The 13,128-nt window shown below is 46.5% G+C and overlaps 1 protein-coding gene across 3 annotated transcripts in view; it reads left to right on the top strand.

The window, feature by feature from the left end:
• The window catches only part of TNS3 (tensin 3), a 528,788-nt gene that overhangs the window by 265,977 nt on the left and 249,683 nt on the right, over positions 1-13,128 (top strand). For all 3 annotated transcript variants that reach the window (XM_075315024.1, XM_075315026.1, XM_075315025.1), the window contains 2 exons: positions 1,499-1,670; positions 5,813-5,863. In XM_075315024.1, the coding sequence (XP_075171139.1) occupies positions 1,499-1,670; positions 5,813-5,863 (223 nt within the window). The remainder of the gene's footprint in view (positions 1-1,498; positions 1,671-5,812; positions 5,864-13,128) is intronic.

Here is a 13,128-nt window from a genome sequence, read left to right as displayed (position 1 = left end):
TCATTGATCATTTCACACAAAACTCCAAAAATGGGCCAGACAAAAGTATTGGCACCCTTAGCCTAATACTTGGTTGCACAACCTTTAGCCAAAATAACTGCGAACAACCGCTTCCTGCAAACTGCTCCAGGTCCCTGAGATTTGAAGGGTGCCTTCTCCAAACTGCCATTTTGAGATCTCTCCACAGGTGTTCTATGGTATTCAGGTCTGGACTCATTGCTGGCCACTTTAGTAGTCTCCAGTGCTTTCTATCAAACCATTTTCTAGTGCTTTTTGAAGTGTGTGTGCTGGAAGACCCATGATCTCTGAGGAAGACCCAGCTTTCTCACACTGGGTCCTACATTATGCTGCAAAATTTGTTGGTAGTCTTCAGACTTCATAATGCCATGCACACGGTCAAGCAGTCCAGTGCCAGAGGCAGCAAAGCAACCCCAAAACATCAGGGAACCTCCGTAATGTTTGACTGTAGGGACCGTGTTCTTTGCTTTGAATGCCTCTTTTTTTTCCTGTAAACTCATATGTTGATGGCTTTTCCCAAAAAGCTCTACTTTTGTTTCATCTGACCAGAGAACATTCTTCCAAAACGTTATAGGCTTTCTCAGGTAAGTTTTGGCAAACTCCAGCCTGGCTTTTTTATGTCTCGGGGTAAGAAGTGGGGTCTTCCTGGGTATCCTACCATACAGTCCCTTTTCATTCAGACGCCGATGGATAGTACGGGTTGACACTGTTGTACCCTCGGACTGCAGGGCAGCTTGAACTTGTTTGGATGTTAGTTGAGGTTCTTTATCCACCATCCGCACAATCTTGCATTGAAATCTCTCGTCAATTTTTCTTTTCCTTCCACATCTAGGGAGGTTAGCCACAGTGCCATGGGCTTTACACTTGATGACACTGAGCTCTGTAGACACAGGAACTTTCAGGTCTTTGGAGATGGACTTGTAGCCTTGAGATTGCTCATGCTTCCTCACAATTTGGATTCTCAAGTCCCCAGACAGTTCTTTGGTCTTCTTCCTTTTCTCCATGCTCAATGTAGTAAACACAAGGACACAGGACAGAGGTTGAGTCAACTTTAATCCATGTCAACTGGCTGCAAGTGTGATTTAGTTATTGCCAACACCTGTTAGGTGCCACAGGTAAGTTACAGGTGCTGTTAATTACACAAATTAGAGAAGCATCACATCATTTTTCAAACCGTGCCAATACTTTTGTCCACCCACTTTTTTATGTTTGGTGTGGAATTATATCCAATTTGGCTTTGACAATTTTTTTTTCTTTTTTCATTGAAGACAAATTAAATGAAGATAATAATACCAAACAATTTGTGATTGTAATCATTTTCAAGAATAAACGGAGTATTATCTGACAGAATTGCAGTGGTGCCAATACTTTTGGCCAGCACTGTATATGTAAACGCAATAATGAGTCTGCCCATGGTGTGCTTACTTGTGTGTTATATATACCTTGTTATCAAGAATGTGTTGTTTTTTTTTCTCAACAGAAACTTGGACTTTGACCGAATCATGGAAGAAGGTTATGAGCTTGACCTCACCTTTATAACCGAGCGAATCATATCAGTGTCATTCCCAAATGGCTGCTCAGATGACATCTATCTGAATAATCTCCAGGACGTGACACGAATGCTGAAATCAAAGCATGGGAACAATTATTTGGTAATTGACGACAAATTAAGTGTAAATGATGCATGAGAAAGCTACATTGATGTCTTTATACTGGTTATCTGAGCTAGAAAACCATCTATTGTGGCTACGGGCAAGACTGTAAGGCTATGTTCACACATGGACTTTTTGCAGCCAAACTGAAGGTATAAAGACTAACCAGGACCATAAACCGTATTTTTCGCTTTATAAGACGCACTGAATTATAAGACACACCCCAAACTTAGACATAAAAAAAGGTAAAAAAAAGAAAAATGGGGTCCGTCTTATAATCCGGTGTTCTCTTACCGGAGGGGGGCAGCAGTGGTGGTGAAGCGGGGTCACAGGAGGCAGAGGTTGTGCTGGCAGGCACGGCGGGTCAGTGGCAGCGGGGTCCGTGGTGGCAGGTGGCGTCCGGGGTGGCAGGAGCCGGGGGACCCATGGTGGCAGGAGCCGCGGGGCCCGTGGTGGTGGTGTTGGTGGTGGTGGCGGCGGCGGCGGCAGCAGCAGCAGCGGCGGCGGGTGAGTCATGCAGCAGGCCGGTGCAATGAGTGTCCCAGTGTCCGCGGTCCCGGTTCAAATAATGGCGCCTGCGCAGATGGAGCTCTCATCCAAGGGCTCCATCAGCGCACGCGCTGACTCCCGGGGGAGCGCGTGCGCAGATGGAGCTCTCATTCAAGAGCTCCATCTGTGCACGCGCCCCCTGCCATCATTTGAAGCTGGGACCGCGGACAAACTGGGTAACTTGCTGCACAGCCGCCCACCCCGCACGCACAGAGTGGCAGCCAGCAGGCTGCCTGCCCACCCTGCATGCAAGCGGCCGGGTACCTGTGCTTGCGTGTGGGCGGCAGCCATCTGCCGCCCACACAGGCACCCGACCGCCGCCCACACACAGCACTCGGCCGCCGGCCGCTGCCCGCACACAGCACCCAGCCGCCGCCCGCACACAGCACCCAGCCGCCGCCCGCACACAGCACCCGGCCGCCGGCCATTGCCCGCACACAGCACCCGGCCGCCGGCCATTGCCCGCACACAGCACCCGGCCGCTGCCCGCACGCAGCACCCAGCCACCGCCCGCACACAGCACCCGGCCGCTGGCCGCCGCCCGCACACGGCACCCGGCCGCTGGCCGCCGCCCGCACACGGCACCCGGCCGCTGGCCGCCGCCCGCACACGGCACCCGGCCGCAGCCCGCACACAGCACCCGACTGCCGCCCGCACGCAGCAACGGGTACCCGGCTGCCACCGCACGCAAGCACAGGTACCCTGCCGCTTGCACGCAGCCACAGGCACCGGGCCGCCCGATCACCGCACAGACAGGACCCCTAGGTACCGCTATATTCGCTTTATAAGACGCACCCACCATTTACTCTCAAATTTTTGGGAGGAAAAGTGCGTCTTATAAAGCGAAAAATTCGGTAAATAAATGGCAGGGGGTAGTTAAAAGGCCCAATATAGGAGTAACCCCATGTAGACTATATGTAAGCAAATCAACCGTTCAAGTTCCCAACAAATGGAAAAATAATTACCTGGAAGTCAGATGGATAGAAGGGTAAACCTTCAGTTTGAAAGACCCCCCAGTGAGGAACCTGGACTTCATCGACACGCGTTTCGCATGGTACAAAACCTTTTTCAAGATGGAGAGTGCCTTCAGTTTGCGGTACTCTAACACTGACCGGGGGTCTCAGGATTCACCTGATTGAGATTCTAATGCAATTAATCACACTGTGATCGATTTATCTATAGGATTTATGTATATCCTGAGTATTTTTGGTGGTTTTCCTGAGACCATCCCTGTCTGTGTAACAATTCTGTCTGTGTAACAATCTCTATATTCCCCCAGATGATTCATTTTGGTGATGTCTTATCATGTTTTTAATTGTCCATTGTCTATTGTGGTTTTTTCATATTTAATAAAAAAATGTCTATTTTTTGCACATTTACTCTGTCTTCCTGTTTGCACAGCTTTATATACTGTATCTAGAGGCTGAGACTCTAAGGCCCATTGCCCACGTTGTGTAGTGTTGATGCGTATTTTCAGAAATCTGCAACAAAATCTGCATGTCCATTGTAAAGCCAGCAAAGTCTATGAGAATTCAGAAGTGCTGTGCCCACGTTGAGTATTTTTCCCTTGCGTATTTTGTGCAGAAAAAAAAGAAATCTTCACCAAATACGCAATGGAAAAATACTCCATATGGGCACAGCACTTCTGAATTCTCATAGACTTTGCTGGCTTCACAATGGACAGGCAGATTTCTGAAAATCTGCGTTAAAATTCGCGTCAAAATACGTAGCATGGGCACTGGGCCTTATTTATAAAATAGCTCTAGCTCCGTTAGATTGGATGGAAAGCATCTGAACAGCAATTATCTAGTCTTGCCACAGATTCTCAATGGGATTTAGGTATGGACTGTGACTGAGCCTTTCACACACATGAATATGCTTTGATCTAAACCAGTGGTTCCCAAACTCCAGTGCTCACAACACCCAACAGGTCATGTTTTCAGGATTTCCTTAATATTGCACAGGTAATGCCTTGATAATGATTCCATCACCTCTTCAATAGTAAGGAAATCCTGAAAACATGACTTGTTGGGGGCCATGAGGACTGGAGTTTGGGAAACACTGATCTAAACCATCCATTGTAGCTCTGGCAGTATGATTAGTGTTGTTGTCCTGCTGGACAGTGAACCTACACCACAGTCTCAATTCTTTTGCAGCCTCTAAAAGCTGCTCCTCCCAGATTTCCCTGTATTTGGCTCCATCAATTTTCCCATCAACTCTGAGCAGCTTCCCTGTCCCTGCTGAAGAAAAGCATCCCCACACCATGATTCTGCCACCACCATGTTTGACAGTGGGGACAGCGTTTTGCATTTAACCCAAAATGTTCTACTTTAGTCTCATCTGACCAGAGCACCTTCTTCCACATGCTAGCAGTGTATCCTAACTGGCTTTTTGAAAACTGCAAATTGGACTTTTTATTACTTGATCTTAAAAATTGCTTTCTTCTTTGCACTTTTCTATGAAGGCCAGATGTGTGGAGTATATTAATATTATTTGTCCTGTGGACAGAGTCTCCCACCTGAGTTGTGGATCTCTTCAGCTCCTCCAGGGTGAGCATGAGTCTCAAGGATGCTTCTCTGATTAGTTCTCTCCTTGCTTGGGATGCCAGTTTAAGTGATTGGCTGTGTCTTGATAGGTTTGCAGTTGTGCCAGACTTCTTCCATTTTTGGAAAATTGATTGAACAGTGCTCCTTGAGATGTTCAGAGCCTATTTTTTTATAACCTAACCTGGCTTTTCTCTCCTCCACAACTTTATCGTTGACCTACCTGGGCTTTCATGATGCTGTTTGATCCTAATGTTCTCAAACAGACCTGTGAGGCCGTCATAGAAAAGCTGTAGTTAAATGGAGTATAAATTACACGCAGATTCACTCAATTTACTAATTTGGTGACTTCTGGAGCCAGTTGGTCACTCAAGATTTTCTTTAGGGGTAACAGACTAGACTACAAGGGGCTGAATACAAATGCACATCACAATTTTCAGTTTTATATTTTTAAAATATTTAGAAAACCACTGTATAATTTAATTTACACTGCACAGTTACTTACTACTTTTTGTTGGTCTATTATGTATAATGCAAATAAATTACATTTCTTTGTGGGTGTAATGTGAAAAATGTTGAAAAGTTCCCGGAGTATAAACACATTTTCAAGACACTGCATGTAGGTCATTGACAATATTACTTATCAGAGAAAAGACTAAAGGTGTATTTACATAGAAAGATTATTGTGAAGGAACATTCTTCAGAAGATTTAACGGGAATCTTTGCGTGTAAACAGGCTGTGGATCACAGATGAATGAGCAATCCACATATTCATCTGGTAAAATGATAAACAGTGCTCGTGCTGCCGAGAACAGTGGCAGCATTAGCATTGATTGCTCTGTTACAGTTTGTTCTGAGTGCTTATCATGCTCTACCTGGGTAAGAATGTTATATTAAAATTTACTGATCAGTGGTTGTTTAACTGCAGGCGGTTGGTCCATGTAAACAGATCTTTATTGGTCTTTATATGATTTAGGTGTCGCATTGCTTTAATGATAACCATCTTCTATCTTTGCAAAGTGGTATAATGGGCTTTAATTTTTTTTACAGGTTTTGAATCTATCAGAAAAACGCTATGACCTTTCTAAACATAACACTAAGGTATTTAAGATGATCTTAATATACTGTTCTTATTCATTACCTAGTAATGACTAGAGAGTGGCTACAGTATAATTGTTTCTACAAATTCTCTATCATGTTTTTTTTTTTTTTTTTAATGCAATCATACATGTTTGGTGAAATGTAAATCCATTGGCATCTTATATATATATTATATCTTCTGCTTGGTGCGCATTCCCAATGAAGACACTATGAACACAGCAATACTTTGCAATGCAGCAACAGATAGAAGATATAAATGTATCAGAGGATTTACATTTCAAAGACTTGCATGCCCATATGTGTGGGGATTGATATTCCACATACTATAGCACCCATCAGCCCAAATCGGTGATTTTTACTTTTACATAGTCATGCTGTACAGCACGCATCACCTTACATCACAGGCTGCAGTATTTCATATACTGTGTTTCCCCGAAAGTAAGACAGTGTCTTACATTCTTTTTACCCCCAAAAGTGCCACTATGTCTTACTTTCGGGGTATGTCTTATATTGGAAAAAATCCCACAGCAATCGCAGCAAGTCTCCATGCAATGTACCGTATGGGGACTTGCCGCGATTGCGCCCTAAGTGTACCGCAAGTTAAGGAAACTTAACCACCAGCGGCTGCACATGAGGGCACTGAGGCTGCGTGATTTTGTATGTTGTCCATGGTCCTGATGGACCACTGACAACATTACTGCAACATTTCAACATTTCACGGTAGCCAAGCGTTCAGCTGAGCGCCCAACCGCCGGCATGTGTCAGCTCTCAGCTGAGCGCTCAGCCGCCGGCATGTCAGGGAGTTCAGCTGAGCGCCAGACTGCCGGCATGTGTCAGCTCTCAGCTGAGCGCTAAGCCGCCGGCATGTCAGGGCGCTTAGCTGAGCGCCCGACCGCCGGCATGTGTCAGCTCTCAGCTGAGCACTCAGCCGCCGGCATGTCAGGGCGTTCAGCTGAGCACTCGGCCGCCGACATGTGACAGCTCTCAGCTGAGCGCTCTGCCGCCGGCATGTCAGGGCGCCCAGCTGAGCGCTCGGCCGCCGGCATGTCAGGGCGCTCAGCTGAGCGCTCGGCCGCCAGCATGTTAGGGCGCTCAGCTGAGCGCTTTGCCGCCGGCAAGTCAGGGCGCTCAGCTGAGAGCTGTCACATGCCGGCGGCATGTCAGGGCGCTCAGCTGAGATAGAGAGAGATACTTACAAATAGAGAGAGATACTATACACATGCAGTGAGGAAAATAAGTATTTGATACACATCCGAAGATTTCCCACCTACACAGAATGGGGAGGTCTGTAATTTATATCGTAGGTACACCTCAACTGTGAAAAACACAAAAAAACCCCAGAAAATCACATTGTATGATTTGAAATAATTAAGTTGCATTTTATTGCACAAAATAAGTACCGTATTTTTCGCTTTATAAGACGCACTTTTCCTCCCAAAAATTTGGGAGGAAAATGGGGGTGCGTCTTATAAAGCGGTACCGGGGGGGGGGTCCTGTCTGAGGTGATCGGGCGGCCGGGTGCCTGTGGCTGCATGCAAGCGGCCCCGGGTACCTGTGCTTGCGTGCGGTGGCAGCCGGGTACCCGTGACTGTGTGCGGGCGGCAGCCGGGTGCTGTGTGGGGTCGGCAGCCGGGTACCTGTGCTTGTGTGCAGTGGCAGCCGGGTACCCATGGCTGTGTGCGGGCGGCAGCCGGGTGCTGTGTGCGAGTGGCAGTCGGGTGCCCGTGCAGGCGGCAGCCGGCTGCCGCCCTCACACAGGCACCCAGCTGCCGCCCGCACACAGCACCCGGCTGCCGCCCGCACACAGCCACGGGTACCCGGCTGCCACCGCACGCAAGCACAGGTACCCGGCGGCTTGTACGCAGGGTGGGCGGGCAGCCTGCTGGCTGACACTCTGTGCGTGCGGGGCGGGCGGCTGTGCAGCATGTTACCAGTTGTCCGCGGTCCCACTTTCAAATGATGGCGCGGGTGGAGCTCTTGGATGAGAGCTCCATCTGCGCATGCATCGCTCCGGGCGCCATTACTTGAATCGGGACCGCGGACACACTGGGAAAACACCGCATCCGTCTGCTCCACCACTGAGCCGTCGCCGCCGCCGCTGCCACCACTGAACCGGGACCGCGGACACTGCATCAGCCTGCTGCACGACTCACCCGCCACCGCTGCTGCCGCCACCACGGACCCCACGGCACCTGCCACCACGGACGCCACCACGCCTGCAACCACGGACGCCACGGCACCTGCAACCACGGACCCCGCTGCCACTGACCCGCCGCGCCTGCCAGCACAACCTGTGCCTCCTGTGAACCTGCTTCACCACCACTGCTGCCCCCCTCCGGTAAGAGAACACCGGAGTATAAGACTGACCCCATTTTTCTTTTTTTTACCTTTTTTATGTCTAAATTTGGGGTGCGTCTTATATTCCGGTGTGTGTTATAAAGCGAAAAATACGGTATTTGATACAAGGGAAAAATGAAAAAAGTGTAAATATAAGGTAATTGATGGGTAAATAAACATGCCATATAGTTTTATTTTAAGCTGCTTTTTATTGTAGAACATGTGCAGAAAATTGGCAGATAGATTAAAAACCCGAATGATTAGAACATGTAAAGATACCAGAAAAGCGAGGTTTGGGGGGAGGAAAAGAAGTCCCAATTGGGGAATAGCATACCCTTGGATAAAAAACATAGAATCAAATACAAGATAATAAGGATCACAGTCCTAATAGTTAAACTCCTATATAACACATAGAAGACAGGGTAGGTCACACAAGGTCACTTATTAATCAACCATTGTCTTTTGAAACCGCCTCAGCGAAACAAGTGTCAGACCTGCCCCAATTGTCAGATCTGGCATACCTCTTGGCTCTGTGACAGCAGATAGGTCTCCGGGTTTCACTTTACCACCAAGCTATTTTAACCCTGTATATTATTTATCTGACAGGACATGCTTATGGAGTCTATGGTGGATAAATGTGACCTTGTGTGTGTGACCTACCCCAAGGTTATGCTATTCCCCAATTGGGACTTCCTCGTTTTTTTGGTATCTTTACATGTTCTAATCATTCGGGTTTTTAATCTATCTGCCAATTTTCTGCACATTTTCTACAATAAAAAGCAGCTTAAAATAAAACTATATGGCATGTTTATTTACCCATCAATTACCTTATATTTACACCGTCAATTACCCCTATCTTTTCTATCGTTTCTCATTAATGCTCTCAAATTAGGTGGCAAAAACCAGGTGACAGATTCCCTTTAACCCCTTAACGACTGCGAGCCGTAAAATTACGTCCTAGCGGTCATAATGTTACTGCCCGCGGTCTGCTGGCGGCAGCATGCCGCGGTCGGCACACATCTCAGCTGATTTTCACTAGGCACGACGAGCAGAATCGTTATCTGCTCGTGCCGTTTAGCCCCTTAAATGGCGCTGTCAATATGTGACAGCGCCATTATAAGCACGATCGCGGTAAACGTTTACTTACTGCCCGATACCGGAAGTCACGTGACGCGATCACGTGACTTCCGTTAGTTGTCATGGTAGCACAGGGTCATGTGATGACTCCTGTACTACACATGAATTGCTTTCACTTTCGCTGTGCCAGTGGCACAGCAAAAGAGAAAGAGAGCGTATCTGCTGTTTACAGCTGTATACCTGTGATCAGCAGATAGTGCAGAGCGATCGGAATGCTGTTTGCAATAGCCCCCTAGGGGGACTAGTAAAATAAAAAAAAAAAAAGTTAAAAAAAGTTTTAAAAAATTAAAAAAAACCCCAAAAACCTAAAAGTTCAAATCACCCCCCATTCGCCCCATTGAAAATTAAAGGGTTAAATAAATAAAAAATATACACACATTTGGTATCGCCGCGTTCAGAAACGCCCGATCTATCAAAATATAAAATCAATTAATCTGATCAGTATATGGCGTAGCGGCAAAAAAATTCCAAACGCCAAAACGACGTTTTTTTGTCGCCACAACTTTTGCGCAAAATGCTATAAGAGGCGATCAAAACGTAGCATCTGCGCAAAAATGGTACCGTTAAAAACGTCGGCTCGAGACGCAAAAAATAAGCTGCCACTGAGCCATAGATCCCGAAAAATGAGAACGCTACGGGTCACGGAATATGGCGTAAAACGTGCGCTACTTTTTTCGGTCAAACTTCCGATTTTTTTTAACCCCTTATATAAAAGTAAACCTATACATGTTTGGTGTCTACGAACTCGCACTGATCTGAGGCATCATACCCACACATCAGTTGTACCATATAGTGAACACAGTGAATAAAATATCTCAAAAACAATAGTGCTATCGCACTTTTTTTGCAATTTTTCTGCATTTGGAATTTTTTTGCCGTTTTCCAGTACACTATATGGTAAAACTTATGGTTTCATTTAAAAGTACAGCTCGTTCCGCAAAAAATGAGTCCTCACATGACCATATTGACTGAAAAATAAAAAAGTTACGTCTCAGAAAAAGAATGGCGAAAAAAAAAAACGGAAAGTGAAAAATCGGCCGGTCGTGAAGGGGTTAATATTGGTACAGAAACCTTTGTTTGCAATTTATAGAGATCAGACGTTTCCTGTAGTTCCTGACCAAGTTTGCACACACAGCATCAGGGATTTTGGCTCACTCCTCCATACAGATCTCATCCAGATCTTTCAGGTTTCGGGGCTGTCTCTGGGCAACATTGGGTTTCAGCTTCCTACAAAGGTTTTCTATTGTTTTCAAGTCTGGAGTCTGGCTAGGCCAATCCAGGATCTTGAAATGCTTCTTATGGAGCCACTACTTAGTTGCCATGGCTGTGTGTTTCGGGTCATTGTCATACTAGAAGACCCAGCCACTATCCATCTTTAATGCTCTTACTGGGGGAAGGAGGTTGTTGGCCAAAATCTTGCGATACATGATCCCATGCCTCCTCCCTTCAATATGGTGCAATCGACCTGTCTCCTTTGTAGAAAAGCATCCCCCAAAGTATGATGTTTCCACCCCCATGATTCACAGTTAGGATGGTATTCTTGAGGTTGTACTCATCCTTCTTCTTCCTCCAAACACAGCGAGTGGAGTTGATAACAGAAAGTTCTATTTAGGTCTTATCTGACCACATGACCTCCCATGCCTCCGCTGCATCATCCAAATAGTCAGTGGCGAACTTCAAAAGGGCCTCGACATGTGCTGGCATGAGCAGAGGAACCTTGTGTGTCCTGCAAAATTTTAATTCTTGACGACATAGTGTGTTACCAACGGTAATCTTTAAGACTGTGGTCCCTTCTGTCTCCAGGTCATTTATCAGGTCCTCCAATGTAGTTCTGAGCCAATTCCTGACCTCTCTCAGAATCATCCTTACCTCATGAGGCGAGATCTTGCATGGAACCCCAGACCAAGAAAGATTGACAGTCCTCTTGTGTTTCTTCCATTTTCCAATAACTACACCAACAGTTGTTTACAACAGTTACAGACCTCTCCATTCTGTGTAGGTGGGAAAACTTGCAAAATCGGCAGAGTATCAAATATTTATTTTCCCACTATAGATAAATAGATAGGAGACAGATAGGTAGGTAGGTAGATAGATGGATAGATATGTAAATAGAGAGACTACATAGATAAAATATAGATACATGTATCATGCATATGGAGTAATTTATAATATGCCCTATACATTACACACACCATAGATATCTAAATATATATATATATATATATATATATATATTAATTACTCTCCATGCATGACACATAATACATTACAACTAACATGCACTGCACTCTATACTTATCTATGTGGAGCGCTCTTCCTCCTGGGATGGATCTTCAAGAGAGCACGGCATCTTTTCTGACTGGAGCAGTACTGGTGCCCCTCCCCCTCTCTCTGCTGCTGCGGGAAGAGAGGACAAATAGGAGAGCACAGTGGGAGGGTGAAGTCGTCCCTGCCATCTTCCTGCTGAAGCCTGTTTGAAGCTGCAAAGTTACATCATCTCTCCCTGCGGCGCCCTCTCTGATGTTTGACGGCTGGCGACCTGTGCGACTGCCCTGGCTGCACACAGTAAAGGTTGGCCATGACCAGGATCTCAGGGACTGGTGCACAGAGGCCCCTTGTGCTCTGCGGTCGCTGCTGTCAGAGCGACAGTGAATGCATGCAGGGCCTCTATGCACTATTTTTAAAGGGCCAGTGGCCCAATTTGCAGTTCAGACCTGCCGACCTAGCAGGCATTTGCCCGCTTTGCCAAATTACCAGTCTGGGCCTACTACCCTACCAACACATGGTGAAGGCCTAAGCAGGAGCTAAGACAGAAGTGGAAAGAGAAATAAATTTTACATTTCCGCCGCCATAATCTTAACAACAAGATGGCTGATATGTCAGAGCTGCAGGAGGTTGCAGTAGTCGAGGTGGGAGTTGATGAGGGCATGCACTAATGTTTTTGTTGATTCTTGGTTAAGGAATGTACAGATCCGGGAGATATTTTTGAGTTTTAGTCGGCATGAGGTCAAAAGGGCTTGGTGTGTGGCTTGAAGAATAGAGCAGAGTCGAGGGTTACTCCAAGGCAACGAGCTTGTGAGACTGGGGAGATTGAGCAGGCATCGACTTTGATGGATAGGCTTGTTGGATGGGTTGAGTGAGGAGGAGGAAAGATAATGAATTCTGTTTTGTCCTTGTTAAGCTTTAGGAATCGCGCAGAGAAGAAAGATGAAATAGCAAACAGACTTGTGGTATTCTGGTTAGTAAGGAGGTGATGTCAGGTCCACAGAGGTAGATCTGTGTATCATCGGCATAGATATGATACTAAAGACGTGGGACTCTATGAGCTGTCCCAAGCCGAAGGTGTAGATGGAGAATAGCAGGGGTCCAAGAACTGAACCTTGGGGTACACCGACAGATAGAGGGAGAGATGAAAAGGTGGTGTGAGAATGAGAGACGCTGAAAGTTCGGTCACTTAGGTATGAAGAGATCCAAGATAGGGCCAAGTTTGTGATGCCCAGAGATGAGAGAATCTGTAATAGGTGGCAGTGGTCCACTGTGTCGAAGGCAGAAGACAGGTCCAGGAGGAGTAGGACAGAGAAGTGTCGCTTCGCTTTGGTGGTTAGTAGGTCATTGGTGACTTTAGTTAGGGCAGTTTTGGTGGAATGATGGGGTCGGAAGCCAGATTGTAACTGGTCAAAGAGGGGCAGGAGGAGAGGTGGGAGGACGGTTCAAGATGGACATGCTGTTCCAGTAGTTTTGAAGAATAAGGGAGAAATGATATGGGGTGGTAGCTAGACACAGAGGATGGC

The sequence above is a fragment of the Anomaloglossus baeobatrachus genome, chromosome 6 (genome assembly GCF_048569485.1).
Source record: "Anomaloglossus baeobatrachus isolate aAnoBae1 chromosome 6, aAnoBae1.hap1, whole genome shotgun sequence".
NCBI classification, from domain to species: Eukaryota; Metazoa; Chordata; class Amphibia; order Anura; family Aromobatidae; genus Anomaloglossus; species Anomaloglossus baeobatrachus.
This window is presented reverse-complemented; position numbering and strand designations above follow the sequence as displayed.